The sequence below is a fragment of the Thunnus albacares genome, chromosome 14, assembly GCF_914725855.1.
Source record: "Thunnus albacares chromosome 14, fThuAlb1.1, whole genome shotgun sequence".
Classification (NCBI taxonomy): Eukaryota; Metazoa; Chordata; class Actinopteri; order Scombriformes; family Scombridae; genus Thunnus; species Thunnus albacares.
The window spans coordinates 16421239-16440951 of NC_058119.1; the positions used below are offsets into that span (position 1 = coordinate 16421239).

A 19713-nucleotide genomic window follows, 5' to 3' on the forward strand; every position below is an offset into this window, starting at 1 on the left:
AAAATATGCCAACTAGCATCTCCCAATAAAACCACAACCTGTCTTTTTTCTGTTTCTTTAATTTATTTTTACAGATTAAACGACCTGTTAATTAGAGCGCTTTAGAGGTGTTTCTATGAAATCTTGAACTCTTGCTTTAAAGGCTCTGAAAACCTATTTTCTCAGTCAGCTTTCTACTATGAACAATGGGGTCCTACATGACTATAAAGTCGTCTTTGGTTAGTTCACATGACAGATTTACTGTATTTTATGTTTTATCTGTGCTCTTCTCACTTGTTTGAAGTGGGTGGGATGATGTCACGTATCTCTGTGCTCCCAGTTGTTAGCTAATGTTGCCAGGTCACTGTCAATTAAATATAAAGCCACACCCATATAGTCCTGATGACGCAGGGGTTTCTGAATATTATAGTTTTCCAAATTTTAACTCTGATTGTTGCACATTAGTAATAAAAATGTCATGTTATTGAAAAACACTTAATAAAAAAAGGTGAAAGCAGTAGAAATGATGAATACTATGTCATGTATTTTTGGCTTTTAAGCTTTATGAAAAAAATAAGTACACTACCAGTTTCAACATATTTGAATATTTCTCAGAAAAAAAAAAAAAAAAGATGCTCAGGAAACTATAACTCTGAGGGACTGCACCGGGGGAATCCATTACAACCAAGAATGGGACATGTTAACTCAGGAGTCCACTGTAGCTCATAGACACACATAAAACACACAGACCAGCACACACAGCAGCAGCACCCACCCACACACACCCACAAACCTGCATTCCAGCAAAGACATTTTCCATGAGTTAATCGTCCTACAGGGAGATATAGCAAGAACATATCATTCGATGCATCATTTTGATCACTCAAATCAGAGGTGGAGCCAACTGTTGGAAGGATTAGTCCGATGAGCAGAACCAAATCATGAGTGCAAGTGGAAGACATCTTGGAAGGGAGCCAAAGCGTGGCAGTGAGGGGCATTCTGCTCATAACTGGGGGAGCGACCTCATTTTCCGAATAAAAGCCAGTTTACATAACACCTCTGTCCCCATGACAGGGAGCACTGGGCAGCTGCTGCCAGGCCTGTGGCTTTCACTCAACTACCAAGAGTTCCCTGAAAAATAATTCACTCAGCACAGCCACAAGCCTCCTCCACGACCATGAGTGGTTCCAATATTAACATGTTATAACAAAAATAGGTCTTAAAATTCAAGTAATGCATAAACACTTCAGTAACCTCAACTATTTAATTGCCTAACTCTTGTTCACTCTGAACCTAGCAATGGAAGGTCAATGTTGGTAGAGTTAGGGTGGTTTTAAATCATGACATATTTATATCATAAAAAAACGATTAACATTGACAATATATTAATTTAAATGTATATTGTAAAATAAACTGATTCAGTCAACAGTAATTATACAACTGTCACATATAAACCATACTTATTTTCGAGCCAAATCTTAATGACAACAGCTTATTACAAGGTAGTAGTGCATGATGGACGGAGGCTGAAAAAGAACAGAAACGAGGCGAAGCAGGTGGACAGTATGTCTGCACTTGTATTCAAAGGATTAGGCTACTGTTGTTTTATCTACTTTTTGTTGTCAACAAATCCCATGAATAGACCAAAACCAAAAATGTCATGCAATCATGCATTTGTTGGGGACTATTTTCAGTGATGGATTAAGACATGTGTTGCTCGGGAGTGCTTACAGCAGCGGGTGGTTCGAGAAAAAAAAAAAAAAAAACTACAGTGCCCACGTTCATCGGAATGAAGGAACATGTCAAATAGTGTAATTGGACACTAGAGGAGGTCTTTGGCACTATATGCTACATGTTATATCAGGCTTTGGATACACAGCTAATACGTGTTAGTAGGATCAATTAATTGTTAGTTATGGGATTTACTGACAATAAGAAAAATATAGAACATCACCAGCCTTGCCTTTTAAATTAAGATAAATGTCAAATTCAAAGTAACCCTTGCCTAAACTCAATAATAAAAGCCATGAGACACAACAGCACAATAAAACATGTAGAGGTGAGGTAGAAGAGGGAGACTGTACATGTCATCAGTGTGGTTCTCCGTGCTGGACCAGGATGACAAGCTCAGCAGCGTTCTGTGAAGCAGGAGCCTCTGTTTTCATTGGCAAAGCACCTCAGGACAGGACAAACTATTAGTAGGGACACATTCATCCTCAAAAGCATTCCAGTGCAGGCAGACACAAGACACTCCATGGACACAAAACAGTGTAATATGATAATGTGGGACAAAAAAAAAGTATGTTTGGAGAATGACACAAGTCTTGGGTAATGGATAAGATGAATACTGTTGCCATTATAAACTCATGTTTCTATTGTAAGATGTATGTCACATCTGTTATTTGGGTCTTCAGCTGGTTAAGTAAGGCTTAACTATCCTTGGCAAGGCATGCAATGACAGGTGACTGGGCAATAGTGTAAGTGATGTAGCACAAATGGAAGGTAAATTTATGGCAAAAAACCCAGGAGAGACCTAAATAACTGAGATGGTGATGAACTGTGTAGGTGTGGAGGCCGTTTGGAGACGTTGCTGTAATTTGAGTTACTGTTGGCAGTTTAATAACCAGCTGAAATATAAACCAGAAGACGGCTGAGTGTAATTTCGAGTTCCACCCCTGAATGCTTACATCTATAGCAAGACTGATTTCACACTTTCTAATGTCACAGGAGTTCTGAAAAGGAGCCTTTTCGTTTAAAAATGGTACACTGAAGATGATCGGTTTTAAAATGACACAGCATACGGTTTTAGGAATATGGTTGTGTGAAAAAGATAATAAACATACAAGGCTATGTATTACTTAGTGTACACTTGCGCCAATGTTGAGTATAACTATCATTTGATTGATGCTCACATCAACAACTTCAGGATTACTTCAAAGAAAAACAAAGGCAAAAGTTACATGTTGCATGATATAGTACTGCCCAAAAGTCCCTTTGGAGTTGTCAATAGATGATCTAATTCCCACACATTGGACTTTGGAGCTGTCCAGGAGATATTTCATCTGTACACAGGTCTTTTACAGACCTCCTGAGACCAGTCATCATATGTCATAAAGTGAGTCTAAGCATTTTAATCTCACATCTGCTCCTCATTACCATTCCATGCAAAAGAAACTCAGGGCTGGAGTTAGGCACCTCACCCAGGGAAAGGGAGAGAAGAAATAAGGGAGAGGCAAGAGAGAGAGAGGGAGAGAGAGAGAGAGAGAGAGAGAGAGAGAGAGAGATTATGAGGAAAATGAGTCCAACAAAAAAAAAGTTTATGTAAAAATTCCACAATTCAGAGGCAAAATGCCATTGTGTCCCTTCTGTGAAATCAGATCACCTTTAGGCCACAGTCCCAGTTTGCCTTTACAAGGCGCCATATAACACCACAGTGACATATCCACCACACTAATTTTATAGTTCACTCCTTCCTCAATAACTCCTGAAAACTCCACAAAATATCACTTAGGTTATGCTATAGTTATTGTACATGAACACAACATCTGTAACTTATAAGCAAGTTGACAAGTTTCTCTCTCATTTACATTTAGATGTAGAGTGACAGCACACCTGCATTACCTGGAGCATCATGTCAGATGAGCACCTTCTTCTTCTTATTGAGAGATTTCTGCCCAGACTTCATTTAATGTAAATAAGCTTGGATCATTTAAAACCTAAAATTCTCCTGATGCTTTGCAAGATGAGTTTAGATTTCAGGAGATGACAACAGCTGGGACCACATTAGTCACACATTAGCATGCACGTAACCTCCCTGCTAGACCTCAAAGTTGATTTGTTGCTGCACACAAAAACCTGCATCATAATAGACTGCATCAGAGAGAAACCAGGAAAGCAGAAGAATTTAACTTTATGGATTAATATAATATATTTGGCTACATGTAAAGAGACCAGGTAAAGCAGAAAAGATAGCTGTTACAATATTTTTTCATGGTTGTTTGACTCTTAAAAATCCACAGATCCATGATGAATCAATGCAAAGATAGACAGTTTTGACCCTTGACCTAGCCCAACAAGTTTATGTATCATGGTCATAACGGATGGTTTCTTGCAACATGTAGTTTAATGATATTGCAGTTAAGATGCACACACGCACACATATACACACACACACACACACACACACACTCACACACATGACTACAGAAGACAGAGGCCAGCCTGTTTAACAAGTAGGTCAGACCAGAGCCAAAGAGAGAGAGAGAGAGAGAGACAGGGATTGGCTGTGGCAAGCACAGCTTTTAGTGCCATCATTGGCTTGTATGAACCAAGTGAAAAGACACAGAAGAAGTCTAAAATCACATCAATCATTAACACCAAGTTAACGCAATGCAAAACATCAGTGGAACAACATGTGTACCCGACAACAGGGGGTTAAAATTGTTGATGTAAGATGCTTGTGTCATATGAGGAGTCGATTATGTAATACTTGTGTGTTATGTTTCTTACCTGAGGGCAGTCTTTGATGTAATGGCCCTTGTTGAAGCACAGGTGGCATAAGTAATTGGGTGGGGGTCTCTTGTTGGGCTTTCTTGGCTCTGAAGAAAGGGAAAGGTCTGAGAAATGGTCCGTCAGAGAGTTGAGTCCATCCACGATGTTGTTCAAGGAGCCATAGGGTGACACATTCTTATACACGTTGTTGTTTAAGGCCTATAAAATAAGAATAATATCAGACAAGGTTAAATTCTAATCTCTGATTCTTTGTCTACATATGTCAAGTATCTTCTGTACATAAAGTACAACACTGGGGCGCCTTCCCATTCAAATTACATACAACTCCCAACTCTCAGAGTTATATATAGTGTGACTTGTTGACATATATGTGACCACAGTACCACATACAAGACAGTATCGCATAAAATATTGCATTTCTGGTTTGGAGTGTTTGAGATGTTGTGATTAATCACCAATTTCCTTTGAGTGCTTTCTGTTCTATTTTCTGTTGCGCAAAAAAAAAATGAAGAAAAAAAAAAAAAAACTCCTCCAAGATCATTTCTCTCATTAAATTCAGAACATCTGGCGAGAGGCCCAGCTGTGCTCATGAGCTGGAAAAGTACTGAGCATGTCCATAGAGAAAGACAGGACTTCACAGAGGATGACTCATTGTAAACAAGATGGGAGGCATGTTCCCTCGCCAGCCTGTGGAACATCAGCAATGTCACCATGCACTGTTGGCGGTAAACTAGCCGTGGTCAGTGTTTGCAGTCTGCTCGGAGCCACAGAACGCAGCAATGCATGCCACTGGCCTTGTGAATTCACAGGAAGATGCCCTCTGAATATTAATAACAGGGAGAGCATAGCCTGCAGTCCCTCATTTCCCTTCTCATTCATATCTTCCTCTGTCCAAATACAATCCAGCCACGACAGACAGGAATCGACCTCTGGGTTAAATTATTCCAGTTTTAGCATAGAAGCTTGTATTTCAGATGGTCAGGTAATTAACCCCTGTGGACAAGCTGCTACACAAACAGTCTCACTATTTACTTATCTGCCTTGACAATCAATAGTTAAGCTGCACTAATAACAAATGTTTGAGTGCAAGTGCAGTGAGTCATTGAGTGCGTAGGCATGATGAAATCCACGGATAACCTCATTCTCATCACTGAATGTCATGCCTCTTTTTGGGACACTGTTTTGCATCTGGGAAATGATGTTCCTGTTGATGTCTAATGTTGCACAGCATAGAAACCTTGGTTTTGGCAACCTGGCCAGGGCCGAAAGCCAAATTTTTATCTGCAGGCTGTGAGATTGTCTTGCTAACCAGCTCCAGCTTCAAGACTCATGTTCATTTATTACATCTAGTCACTGTAAATCAAGCGTTACGGCTCTGTAGTTTCTCAAGTTTTCCATCTGCCATGAGTTTTACTTCTGCTAGCTTTAGCTATTACTGTGTTTTGTATTAGCGCTCTTTGTGGAAATGTACATGTTTGTGTATTCGCTACACTTAAGTCTTATTTTAACAAATAAAAAACAAGAAACTTTGCTCCATTTATGACCCTCACATTTCTTCAGCTTGGCTTCAAACCTCCTACTGTCAGCCCAAAGGAAACAGATTTCACACACATCTGCTAATGGTGGGGTGAGACGGTTTGTTTATTTTGTGTGTCTGTGTGCGAGTGAGCAAGTGAGCGAGTGAACGAGCGAGCGAGTGAGTGAGTGAATGAGTGAGTGAGTGAGTGAGCGAGAGACTCAGCAAGAGGTTGTGTGGTTATATGTGTGGCGATGGATGCGTATGCATGCGATGGCTAACACAAAACTGATGTCCTGCGTGTCAAAGTGAAGGGGACAACTGCAGCAGATCTGTGACTGTTTTCACAGATTCAGGGCTGCGGCGTGACACCGCAGGGGGCAGTCACACACTGCTGTGTTTAAACCAGGGCTGTGAGTGTCTGATGGAAACTAGGTGAGTGATTTGAAGTAAATGGGATTGCAAAGGAAACTGCTATAGGGTTTGATCAGTGCAGAATGGAAACAAACGGTATAATACGGAAAGATGACACATGACATTTCCCATCTTTAGCTGCAATTATTGGGGGAAATATAAATGCTCAAAAGTCACATAAAAATATATGTATTTTAAACTGGGAACTAAGTTAAAAGGGTGACAAAGTAATATTTAAAACAAAACTGTCAGCAATTGAGATTGAGGTGTCCCCTGCATCAATCAACAACCAGTGCATTCATATATCCCTATTTCACATTAAGTAGACTGTTGTGTGATCCTTTGCTGCAAAAACAACTACATTACTCATCTCATCATCAAATCTCTGCTGTGGTTTATTTTACTTGGCGTAGACAGTAGAGTAAGTTGCAAAATGCCCCCCACCCCTTAAACTGTTTCCAGACTGTATGTGTGTTCCCTCAGTCTGAAACACTTTATACTCATGCGGATTGAATTGCATTACACAATTGCGTGTAATGTGCACACCCAATTTTCAGATGACTGTTTCATGTTAAATGACTTCAAAAGGCCTCTATGGTTACCATAATAATGGACACTGGCTCTAGATGGTGAATACACCATCCATCCACTACTAGTGTTTCCAACGCATAGCAGATCTAAGAAACTAAACTGCAGTGTAATCAACATACAGGGAAGTGTACTGTATATTCTTTACACTACCATTTGCACATAATATGTGGCTATTTGTTTGAGGGGTGTGGTGGTGGGGTCTTTCCACAGTATGGTCAGCAGTATCAGGTTTGCACCCCTGCATACGTTATTAGCATGTTTGTCCCCTAAAATTACACAGAGCTACCAAAATAGATAATATGTAAACAAGGATTGATTTTGTTTGCACAACCTGGTCTATTTGAAGAAGTCACAGACAGCAGACCTCAGCAAAAGGCTGCAGTGGCCCGCTCTCTCCAGATAGAGGCGTGCAGGGGAATCTATTTCAAACTCTGTCCCTCATTACCTCTCACTTTGATCAGAGGCATGTCTGATTAACAGTTTCACTTTTAATATGATCCATAACAACAGACTTATTTATCCCAAATTATTATTTAATTACATTATAGGGAAAGGGAATGGAATTGCCTGTATCCTCCATACAGTCAAAATTATATAACTATATAGTAAGAGCTTAGCTTGTGTAATTAAGCTTTAATAAGATTCCCAAATTAATTTTCCCAATTTCCCAAACAATCTTTTAATACAGTTTTGACCACCAGTGGAATCAATATGATACTCTAATAATATTTCTTTGGGCTTACAATTTCAGTGATGTATTTATATCCTACTTGTCTTCTGTAAAGTATGACAATATCAGGCCAATTAAAAACTAAATGTTGTGATATGTTGTTGAGGAAGATTTTTTTTTTTCAACAATATCCTAAAGTGCTAAAATGATGGTTAAATAAGACCACTTGAAGTTACTGTCCATACAAGAAATATCATGGCGGTTATGTTGTACATGCTAAAACATTTGCTGCACAGACAGTCAACACATCAACCAACTCAGTTTCTAACAATAGTAAAAAGTAACTCTAAACTCAAACACAATCTCCCACAGTCTGAAACCTCTCAGATAATTACGCGGCATGCCATCGTTCACCTCATTCCGCTGCAGCTGAAAGAAGTTGTTGAGATAGTTGGAGTTCAGGGAAGAGCTCAAGTCCGCCGCTGCGGGAGTCTTGCTGAAACTGAGATCCGGGTGGGAAGAGTTGGGCTCGGGTCTGAACGCGTCAAAAGCGCTGGTCTGGTGGGGGTCTTGTAAGGAAAGATAGACCCAGTTGAGAAGTTGCGCTGGCTGGTACACGGAGGCACTCGTGTCTATGGCAGACAACAAGCTCATCTTTCAATTCAAATGGCTAAGCTGGATTTTCCACCGCTGATTCTTGGACTGGTCTCAACTCTTTTGCCGTTCTGCTTTTCGTTCCTGTACCCCGGCAGATGCCAAGTGCTCCTTTTTCTTCCCGCAAAGGGCCCTGTCCTCCTCACGCCGGGAGCCTCGTCCCAGTTAGATGTTACTCAAAAGTCATTGCGCTGACATGTCAGTATAAAAAGTTTTCCCCTGCTCCCCATGGTCCGCTATCTGCCTTTATTGCAGCGGGGCAGAGAAAGACTCTTTGAATATTTAATGAGGACGGCTGTGCGTCACCGAGGACGCAGGCCAATCCGCGTCTGGTTTATATGAATATTCATTAACAGCCTATTGAGACAAATGGTTCATCATCCTATTCTAACTTCTCAAACCAGCAGCTCAGCTGATACCACATCACTTACTAAATTAAACCCCGTTAACAGACTCCCAGATCTCTGAGCCTTATGAGATTTATTATTATAACATGTATCATTAAAAACATCTGTTTTGTCTATAGGTGGTGCAAAGTGGCGCACTAAACTGTTAGGAGTGTCGCTGTGTTAATGTAGTAAAGGCTTATCTGATTTTTAAGTCAGTAGTGCTTCACAAAGGATTATATCTTTTTTTTTTTTTTTAAATAATAATAATAATAATAAAATGCTGTCATTGATGCTTATTCAGCCATCTGAAAAAGGTCTATTCGCGTGTGATATAAGAAAAAAGGTGGATTAATGATGAGAAAGCACCATCAGAAAAGACTAATCAATCAATCAGTTAATCGATCAATAAAATCCGCACCTCAACACATGCAACTCTCAAAGCCAGTGTGTAAGCATGTCCCAGCCTCTTACAGCCAACCTGCAGGTGGCAGGCAGGCAGGCAGTTCAGAGAGGTATGAGGAAAGCTTGAAAAATGGCTCCCTCTTGTGGCAAAGATCTTTCTCACACACACAGCAAAGAAAACACACAACAACAGTTATATGTGAGTAACTTCTTGTAAAAAGTGTGATTTGTTCCGTGGAGGAAAGTAAAATTAGGCTTCCCAGTTGGTCATCAATATAAACAATGACTAATCACAGAGCACTCTGGGGAAAACACACTCACACACAGCTTTATTCCCGTGTCAAAAACAATTAATTTCATTTACATAACCCATTTTAATTATATTTCTGTCACTGATTGTCTGGCTACCATAAAATATTTAGAAGACCTATACAGTAGGTCTAATATAGACTAATATACTGTACTGTAGTAGCACAGAATTCACACATTTTCTTTATTAATCAGTACAGTTATTGCCCATTAAATGTGTGTGTCAGATGACCAAAGAATATGTGGTTTTAGATTTACGTAGCCTACAGACAGTCTTATCTGGGCAGGACATTGTTTATTTTGGGCGATAAACCTTTGACATAAAAGGTCTATTGTGAAATAGTTGTGAAATAGTGAAGGACGTATGTCTGTCACATTTTCCATCATACCATTAGCATTTATGACTAGTTGCTTATGGTCATGTGAACTATCTTTACTGTTCTGTGACGGATAGATAGATGGGTGGGTCCCCCCAAAATGGAAAGTATGAGTCCCACCCACACCATTTATATACAGTCAATACTGCGAATGGTGAAACGGATAAGTCGACCAGGAAGAGGCCAAGCAGACTAAAGTAAGTGCTGAATTCATACAACTACACAAATAGGCGTGTTAGAATAGTGAAAGGTATTTTAGAAGACGTTACAAGTTGTGTTTTTGGATCGGCGGCAACTATTTTTGGAGTCGTTTTGTAGTCTGTTTCCGGCACTGTCGTTAGCTCGCCAGCGTCAATGCAGAATTACTTTGCTTTAACATGTAGTTAGTTAACCGAATGCTCGTCTTGCTAGTAGTTTTACTTTGCTTTCGGGATTTTATTCGTTTATTTGTGGTTTTTGCTAGCTAGCTAAGGACAGGGTCGAGTTGGCATATCGTATCCAGCCGTATTATGTAAACAGGATTGGGAGGTAACTCTGCTAACGTTAATCTTCAATAGGAGATTTGTGCAGGCCTGAAGCAGCGCGGGTACTTAACCTACAGTTCAAAAGTGAACTTCTGTTCGTGTTATTAGCTAATCAAATGTTTGTTTTCCATTGACTAACATAATCTGTCTAACACTGTGTAAAGCTGTCAGTGTAGTGTTCTGATAAATAAAGCCAAGATAAATTAACGTCTTGTATTTGCCCAAATCTAGCTAGCTATCTTTGAGTGTCAAGGCGAGGCAAGTTTAGCAATAGCACATTTCAACAAGGCGATTCAAAGTGCTTATAAAGTTGACGTTAAGCTAGTTAACTGACTCACCTAGAGTTACGACAAAATGAGTAAACTTTAACCTCAAAATGCAACAAAAGGAAAGGACGATATCCATAGGATGTTGAGATCAAGCTAGCTAATAATAAAATGGCTTAGAAGGTTATAATTAGCTCATATTAGAGCCTTTTAAAAAGATTTTTGACCTTGAATTTTTATTAGCACCCCAACTCTGTAATTAGCTATGCATTGGTGCTGTTACTTGCAGTTTGAATTTGTGGTTTTTTAAGGTCACAGTTCTCAGTATGAAATGTGAAAGAAGTTGGATGTGATGTGTCTTCACCTCAGCTACACTGAAATGTTACGTGTTTGAACCTCGACCATTTAACCCTAAATACACAAACCACATTTGTTCTGTTATAACCGCTGAACAAGTATTTCACAGTGTTATTTTGACACAGCATCAGTGCTACAGTGTTGGAGATCAGCAGCAGGGAATGAGGAGGAAGTGTATGAGATTTCGAAAGTATTTCACAAATCAAACATCACTAATTGTGATTGTAATAACTTGGGCCTAGAAAAATCTTAAAGTAGGTTATAAAGTATTCACTGTATTCATTTAATTGAAATGTTTCTACCTTATCTTATTCGACCTCTGTATGTCACAACATACCTTTGCTTCCTTGTGTGCATATTCAAACACAGCAACGTCTTTCTGCGCCCATAAAATGCAAAGCAGAGGAGAAGACTGTTCCATTTAAGTCCATTTTCAGTTGTACCATGGAACAAGTAGGCCTATTGGAAAACAGGATTTTCATGAAATGAAGTTTCTTCACCACACCAGAAGTTGGCTAAAAATATCTGTGATCCAACGGTCCAGGAATGAAGAGTTTACCCTTAGTTAGTTTGCAATGACACTAGCTTAAAAACTCAGTCTGTAATGAAAGAATTGAAACCAGAAGAATAAATTAAATAGACCTGTTGTTGTTTCCCTATAAAGTAGGTGCATTTAAAAAGCAGAACAGAGTCAAGGATCTTGACCTATAAAGTAGATTAGTTTTGCACCAATGTAATAAGTACATATATAATTATCGATTTTAATTATTTGAATTGTTCCTCATGTACATTTGGCAATGGAATGGGTGCATTTTTGTCTAGATGGCTGCACAGGATGAACAGTATTTTATTTAGTAATAAGTCATATTTGACAACCCTTTGACAGTTCTGTTTTGTGTTTAAAGCCATGAGCTACCCTGGATACCCCCCTCAGGCAGGCGGATACCCACCACAGCCTGGGGCTTACCCTCCACAACCTGGTGCATACCCACCTCAGCCTGGAGCTTACCCTCCACAAGCAGGAGGCTTCCCACCGCAGCCAAGTGGCTACCCTCCTCAGCCTGGCGGCTATCCTCCACAGGCTGGTGGCTTTCCACCACAAATGGGAGGCTATCCTCCACAGGCTGGAGGTTACCCCCAGGCACCACCACCAGGTAAGGCATCACACAACACTGACCGCTAGGGGTCAAAACATGTTATTATCGCTAACATATTTGCACAAATTTCCTACTTGTACATCTAGCAGACACAGAGCTACATGCGCATCCCAAGAGACCCTTTAGCATTACACTGTCACATTTGATTTAATGTTAATATTAAAAAAATACATAAAGCACTAAGTTGAAGTGAAACAGAATGTTATGGTTAAGGTATTCTAATGCCCATCGTAGAGTGGATGAGTCAGTTATGTTGCGTTTGTAGGAAACAGGGATCATGAGATCTGAAATTAACAGGGTGGATTTTTTTTCCCCTCAAAAACAAACAAACCTCTGCTGTTGCTAAGAGAACTGACTCCCAAAGTCCATTTTTCACATAGTACTCTCATTCTCTGTCCAGCACTCTTTCACCTACATGTTGACTATTCAGAAAGTGAGGAAAAAGGAAGTCCCAGTAAGAGGGGTCATTCCTGTTTATGTCTTTGTTCTCAGTTCTATCAGGCATTTAATAGTCCAATACATCCTTTACTTCCTTGGGGGGATAAAAACTTGCTTGAACAGTTCTGTTTTTGTTATCTGCTGCAGGTAGCTGGGGTGGTGGCCCTACCGGTGGTTATCCTTCCATAGGTCTTGACAGCTTATCCAACCCTGGATACAATGCTGGCATGGTAAGTTTAACCTAAAAAACTCCTCTGCACCTAGAAAATTGTTAATATATCTGTAATGCTAAATCATCAGATTATTGCGTTGAATATTCCAGTTAGAATGAATTACACAACTGTTAATGGAATATCACGTCATTTCACTTTACGGTAAGACTTTTCCAAAGTCCTAAAATCCTCAGCATTGCAATTTTCTTTGTCAGCTTCTCTTTCCAGTTCTCTTGCATGAGAAAAACAGTTACATCCTTCATTCTTGTCCTTGCTTCTAAAACCTGTCGATCTAGTTCAACTGTTATGCCTTCTTATTTTTCTGATTCCTTGTCTTGTCTATGTTGTATTCTCATTTTTGTCATCAGCTATCTGAATTTCCATTTCATTAAGTAGCATGGTCACTCATTTTTTGGACACTTGTACGTTATGTAACTGGTAGAGATTCAAAACATCAGGAACATGAAATGCAGTTTATCTTGAAGTTAGATCCAAGATAAGGGGCATTTCCTTGAAAATGTTTAAAATGTTGATGTAGATAATTGTAATTCCATGAAGATATCCGGTCCAAAAAAGGTGTGGCCAGCAACATGTGCTTTGCATAACATTATCTTCAAGCATCTGTGTACATATTATGGGATACCAATCTTTCAAAATCACAGGCCAACCAGATGTCTGCAGGCATGGGGGGTTTTACTCCAAACCCATCCATGTTCACCCAAGCCCCCGGGGGGTACCCACCTGCCCCTCAGCCAGGCGGGTATGGTGCCCCCTCCCCTAACCAACAGTCATATGGCCTGTACCCACAGCCAGGAGGGGCCATGCCCCAACCCCAAGGCCCAGGGATGGGCTTCCCTGGTCAGCCAGGCCAACCTATGCCTGGTTACCCTCAAGCACCATCACCCAACCCACCCATGCCCGGTTATGGAGGAGCACCAGCACCTATGCCAACGTACCCAAAAGTCCCTTCACCAAATCCATCAATGCCAGCCTATGGAGGAGGAGGAGGAGGAGCCATGCCAGTAGCTCCACCTATCAATGTAAGAAACACTGAAAAGAAAGAATTGACCCTAATTGATAAAAAACACTTTTTTAGATTTACAATGTAATGATGAATATAGAATGAAATCTTTGTTGGAATAACACTGTTGTGGAAATTACTGTATTGTCATCCCAGAGAGGATTCAGAGGATCGATCAAGGACTTTCCTGGAGCTGACCCACTCAGAGATGTGGAAGTCCTGAGAAAGGCCATGAAGGGCTTCGGTGAGTGCTATGAACTGGCGATTTAATCACAGTTTGCTGCTTGTGATTTTATTTTCCACTGGGGGGGAGGGGGCGCACAATTAAGAACATTTAAAGAGCGTGAATTTACTTATCCATGAAGGGACAATGCTACTGGAGAAACAGTTCCACTGTTAATTAATTCACCTAATCAATTACTCAAGTATAAATAAAAACGTTTTCAGTTGGAAATTACGTTTTTTTTTTTATTCTGTGATCCGTCTCTAAGTTGATCTTTTGGACTTGTCTGTGCAGGAACTGATGAGCAAGCCATCATCGAGTTATTGGGGAGTCGTTCCAACAAGCAGCGCGTTCCTTTGCCTCGGGCTTACAAAACCTCCTATGGGAAGGTAACAGCGCTGTTCATGCACATTTTGAAGTTCATATGTGGTTAGTGTAATAACTAATGCCATCTTCCATTAGGAGAGTTCATACTGTATATAGAATTGAATGTGGCTCAGTGTGCATTACCTAGCGCATGATAGTGACAAGCAGACAACAGGTGGTAGTGCTACCAGTAAAATGGAGAGGGGATTGGATGTCCTCAGAGCTCATTATAGCTATGGCACAGAGCTTCTTACAGAAAGTTTTTCAGGGCAGCAGTCAGTGATGGTTTTGAGTTATTCCAAGCATGTTTCCATTTTCAGGATCTGATTAAGGATCTGCATTCAGAACTGTCTGGGGACTTCAGGAAGCTGGTCATGGCCATGTTGAGAGCCCCAGCTGAGTTTGATGCCTATGAGCTCTACAGTGCCATAAAGGTAAACGCTCAGGAACAAAACCTGTTGATATTATTTTTATCTGTATTTAAAATCTTTTTGTCATCATAGAAGGCTTTATAGTCCACATTATTTTGTGTTTTTTATTGTAAAACTATTATCTCATGAAAAATGTTAAAGATAAAGAAGCGTGTTTACATTTACATGGATTATGAAATATGATAAGTTAATGCATTAGTTGTAGGTTTGAAAGATGATTTGCTAAAAAAGAAACGAGGAGATTTTCGGCTGCTACTAGGCCATAGGATGAGGATGTCAGATTATCATTGTTCTGTCTTCCTGACAGGGAGCCGGAACTGATGAAGCCTGTCTGATAGAGATCCTGTCTTCCCGCTCCAATGCTGAAATCAGGGAGATAAATCGTATTTACAAACAAGGTGAGATGTCTCAAGGTGGCTCTGTTCTCTTATCTCACAGCACGCTATGTTAAGAGTTTTATTATATTAGTGGATAAGCTCAGTGTACCTACATTTGGGCACAACCATAAAATATCTAGATGCAGATATGCAGAGTTAGAAATGTATTATTTAGGAATTGAATATCCAGCAGCATCAGTTGCACTCAAGTTCAGATGTCTGAATGAATTCTTTCTAAAATTTCCTGTTCATTAATTTAATTCAATTTTCTAATCGATGCTAAAGTGTCCTCTACTTCTGAATTGGTTGGGTTGGAGTCATCCCACTTACAGCATATTGCTAAGCCTAGTACATCTTAGTTTAAGGGAATATTTTGACATTTTGGGAAATGTGCTTATTCGCTTGAGGTTGCCAGGCAATGAGCAGAGACTCCAGAAAGTAACTGGCCCAGCCAAGAAATAGTTTGAGCATGTAACTCCTCGTAAAACCATAATTTTTCAATATAATGTGTTTATTAGTGAGTTTAGAGGTGCTGGTAGAGGGATTTTTTTAAACTTTGTACAGAACCAGGCTAGCTGTTTCCCCCTTTCTTCATGCTAAGCTAAGCTAATCGTTTGCTGGCTGTAGCATCATAGCTAACATGCAGACACAAGAGTGGTATGAATCTTCTCTAACTTAAAAAAAAAAAAAGCAAGAACATGAAAAAGTGTAGCTACTCCTCAAATGTTTTTCTTTAAATGAAGAATTTTGGTGCCTCATGATTTAAATGCAGTTGTTACTTGTTAAAAGATTCTTAGCATTAAAAACAAAATACACTGTACGATTACTGGCGATTTCAACCCAAAGATATTAAATTCCTTCAAAATCATACATGGCTTATATTTGTGTTTTGTCTGTGTTCTTAATATTATTTACCTTACGGTTTTTTTGCCATTTCAGAATATAAGAAGTCCCTGGAGGATGCCATTAGTGGGGATACCTCAGGCCACTTCCGTAGACTCCTGATCTCTCTCGCCCAGGTACAGCTACAAACCTGATTCTGTAGAACTGATGATTTGTAGCAACTACATTCATAAATCATTCGGGATGTTTTTCTCTGTGCTTTGTAGGGTAATCGTGATGAACGGGAAACTGTTGACATCGCTATAGCTAAACAAGATGCCCAGGTGAAATCTGCTTTATACTCATTAATAATTATTGTTCGATTCTGCAACTTGGTAGTTCTTAAATGTTGACATGTTGCCTTGTACATGTTTCTGTTCTTATAGGCTCTGTATGCTGCTGGGGAGAACAAGCTGGGAACAGATGAGTCCAAATTCAATGCCATTTTATGCGCCAGGAGCAAACCCCATCTCAGAGCAGGTATTCTCTATGAAGACTTGTTTACAAGCATACACAAACAAGTTTATCAGTTCAACATTCAAAACAAGCCAAATGATAATTGAGAAGTCTTGTGCTTTGTTGGCTATATCACTGATTGTGTGTGTTTGTGTTTGTGTGGATGCATCGGCGTGTGTGTGTGTGTAGTGTTTCAAGAGTACCAGAGAATGTGTGGCAGGGATATCGAGAAGAGCATCGAGAGGGAGATGTCCGGAGACCTTGAGAGTGGCATGCTGGCAGTGGGTAAGGATACACACATCCATTAAAGTCTACTATGAGAAGGGTCACCACACCCATTTATTGTGAGAGTCAGAATTAGCAGAAGAATTAGTTAATGACAAGTGTAGAGGCTTGTCTGCAGTCAGTGTGCAAAATTAATTTTTTTGTCCACTGGCCAAATGGCTAGTGAATGTTCAAATTTTACCTGCCACTCAATATATTACCATTGCTTTTTTGGCTGGTGAATGAAGCAAATCTAACAGCCATTTGCATATTTAATTTGGCTGGTGGCTGGTGCTAATTTTGTATCCTGTCTGCAGTACGTTTTTGACGCAACATTCAACTATAAAACTTTTTCCATCCTGATTATAATACATACTGTATCAGCTTACTGAATACACCTGTGAAAATAAATGTGCTGCTGGCAGTGGGGGGCCTGTTACATGCATAATCTCTTTGTTTTTTTGCCTTTTTTGCCAACATTTTTCAGGGTTATGGTACAGTAACCTGTTTTTAGATGTGTTTTATTTGATTCCTTCCATTGATATTGCATATCCAGTCTATATGTTTTCATTGTGTGCACCGCAGTGTTCAATGTTTGTCTCTGTTATGACGCTGTGTTTCATTTCACTCTTCTGGAAGTTTTTGTTTCTGATTTGACGTTTACATTTTTTCAAAATGTAACTTACTTTAAAACTGCATTGATCAATATTTGGCCAATAGGCGGCAGAAAAAAGAAGCAGACAAACTTTGCCCTACTTAACAAGTTTAACTTAACCTACTATTAAACCTACTATTAAAGTTGTCATAGCTGACATGTAAGCAAACAGTATTTAGCACATCTAGCAACATAACACCTCATGGGGGCCATGTTCCTTGCCACCTAATGAATCTAAATCCAATATTCACTCTTCTTTTCGCTCTATTTTGGTCTCCACCAATTTCCAAGTGAAAATACCAAGTAAAAGTCAAATGTTCAACATATTTCATCACCTTGTAGCCACTTTTTTTCTGCCTGCCATTTGCTGCTGGACAGGTAGCATACAGTGGATTGATCAAAGCTTGTTTGCCAGAAACAGCCGCCTCCTGCAGCTGGCAACAAGGTTGTTGGGTTTATAAGGGAGAGTAGACCACACAGTAAATGTTCTGGCCTTGAACAGGCTGAAAAGCTCATTTGGACTGCAGATAATTCTCTATAGGTTCATCATTCTCCTTCAGAATCCACATAGTCATTTTATAAAATATAAAAATTAATGCAGTTTTAAGTTTGCATGTTGTCATCCTCTGTTACATTCCTTGGGTGTATGCATAGCTTGATTTTTCACTTTCAGATGGTACATAAGTAAAGTATTGTCTTCATTATCCTCAAATATTTGATTGTGTTAGTAATGCAGTATTTATTTATTATTTTTTTAATTAAAAAAGAGAGACAACCTATCAATGAGGGAGTTCGTCGCACTTTTATCGTTGTTAAGTAAATATTTTCTCTCTTTCAGTGAAGTGTATTAAGAATACACCTGCCTACTTTGCTGAGAGGCTTTACAAGGCCATGAAGGTGAGACACCTGATCCTGCTTGGAGAGTACATTGCTAAAAAAGAAGTACAACATAATATTTAATTTCTTTGTCACCCTCATTGTGTGTGTGCCTATGTGCTCAGGGAGCTGGGACCAAAGACAAAACCCTCATCCGGATCATGGTCACCCGTTCCGAGGTGGACATGCTGGACATCCGTCAGGAATATGTGAAAAACTACGGCAAGTCACTGTACACACACATCTCCGTAAGTATCTTCATCAAACTAGATTAATACAATTTAAATAACAGCAGAATGGATGATTTAAAAGTAACAAGTAGACACCATAAGATAAGTCTGAATCATTTGTTGACACTTTTCTTTTATCGACAGGGAGACACATCAGGTGACTACAAAAAACTCCTATTGAAGCTCTGTGGCGGCAGTGACTGAAAAGGAAACAATGTCTAATGCATTACATACATTTTCTATAATAATCTGCTTCCTGCCTTACAAATATGCACTATACACAAACTGCAAACCTGCATGCCATGCCAATGCTCTCGCAATGCAATGTTTACTTAGTTGTAAGAACCTATTACATATCGCTACATATTATTTCTTTTTCTATATATGGTGTGCACAGAAAGGTTTTATATTTTTACAATTGTAACATCTTTGCTGGATATTTCAGTTTAATATACATGGCCATACTAAAAACTTGTTAGAGATTACATTTGAATTTTAAGAGCTATATATTTTTAAGATGTTTTATTTCAGTTGTGCCAATATGATCAGTTATCTAATGATATCTGGTCATTTATGAGCTATAACATTCAGCAATGCTGAATAAAGTATAAGACATAGACTACATAGCAGCTAAGTACCAAAGTTATCCGTTACTATTCCCGCAATTGTACAATCTCTTCTTCAATTTGTCTGTGCTTTTTTTTTCTGTTTATCATAGATGTGCTGTACTTGTGTATCATATATCTGTCATTCTAAGCATGTAAAACTGTGTCACATCATCATTAAATTGTGAGTGACTTTACCTTCATGAGTCTTATATTGTATTAGTGATGAATCATAACATGCGAAATACATTTAAATTTTTTGAAAACAACTCATGAGCAGGTCTTATTTAGATACAGGCATCCTTGTAAAATTTAAATTCATGTCTATCAGATCTCTTCACTGGTTCACTTGCAAATTCATTCCTAAACGCAATATAAATGGTCTTCATCAGCTGGCATACTTACCAATTATAATATCTCCCAAAATTGTCATGACCTTCTTATGACTGCCCTGCTACTATCAGCACCTGGTAGCAGACTCAGTTTACCAGTAGAGGGCAGTGAACTCCTTATTCAACAGTTACACTAGAAGTGTGGATTTCAAAGAGCAGAGCTCCTTA

The 19713-nt window shown here is 39.3% G+C and overlaps 2 protein-coding genes across 4 annotated transcripts in view; one reads left to right on the forward strand and one right to left on the reverse strand.

Moving 5' to 3' along the window:
* The window catches only part of zcchc24 (zinc finger, CCHC domain containing 24), a 35720-nt gene extending 27121 nt beyond the window's left edge, over positions 1–8599 (reverse strand). The window contains exons 1-2 of the mRNA XM_044372607.1: positions 8097–8599; positions 4489–4689 (exon numbers count right to left, since the gene is read on the reverse strand). Coding sequence (XP_044228542.1) covers positions 4489–4689; positions 8097–8336 — 441 coding nt within the window. The 5' untranslated portion in view covers positions 8337–8599. The remainder of the gene's footprint in view (positions 1–4488; positions 4690–8096) is intronic.
* A 1305-nt stretch (positions 8600–9904) lies between these two features.
* On the forward strand, positions 9905–19350 carry anxa11a (annexin A11a). Of its 3 annotated transcripts, none has more exons than XM_044372991.1 (15): positions 9905–10010; positions 11866–12114; positions 12703–12785; positions 13430–13807; positions 13945–14032; positions 14306–14400; positions 14698–14811; positions 15116–15206; positions 16125–16204; positions 16295–16351; positions 16454–16547; positions 16713–16808; positions 18281–18339; positions 18444–18566; positions 18693–19350. In XM_044372991.1, the coding sequence occupies exons 2-15, from the start codon at positions 11868–11870 to the stop codon at positions 18750–18752; spliced, it is 1665 nt and encodes a 554-aa protein (XP_044228926.1). In that variant the 5' UTR covers positions 9905–10010; positions 11866–11867; the 3' UTR covers positions 18753–19350. The 3 variants fall into 3 exon arrangements, with proteins under 3 accessions (XP_044228926.1, XP_044228928.1, XP_044228927.1); XM_044372993.1 differs by having other exon boundaries at positions 13577–13807; XM_044372992.1 differs by lacking the exon at positions 9905–10010 and adding an exon at positions 10136–10341.
* The last annotated feature ends 363 nt before the right edge of the window (positions 19351–19713 follow it).

What these genes read in the sequence shown, in the direction of transcription:
- anxa11a (XM_044372991.1), top strand. Translation starts at nt 11,868, where the DNA reads ATGAGCTACCCTGGATACCCCCCTCAGGCAGGCGGATACCCACCACAG. An exon ending in ACAAAACCTCCTATGGGAAG is followed by an intron (nt 14,401 to 14,697) that starts GTAACAGCGCTG and finishes TTCCATTTTCAG; the next exon opens with GATCTGATTAAGGATCTGCA. An exon ending in AGCTCTACAGTGCCATAAAG is followed by an intron (nt 14,812 to 15,115) that starts GTAAACGCTCAG and finishes TCTTCCTGACAG; the next exon opens with GGAGCCGGAACTGATGAAGC.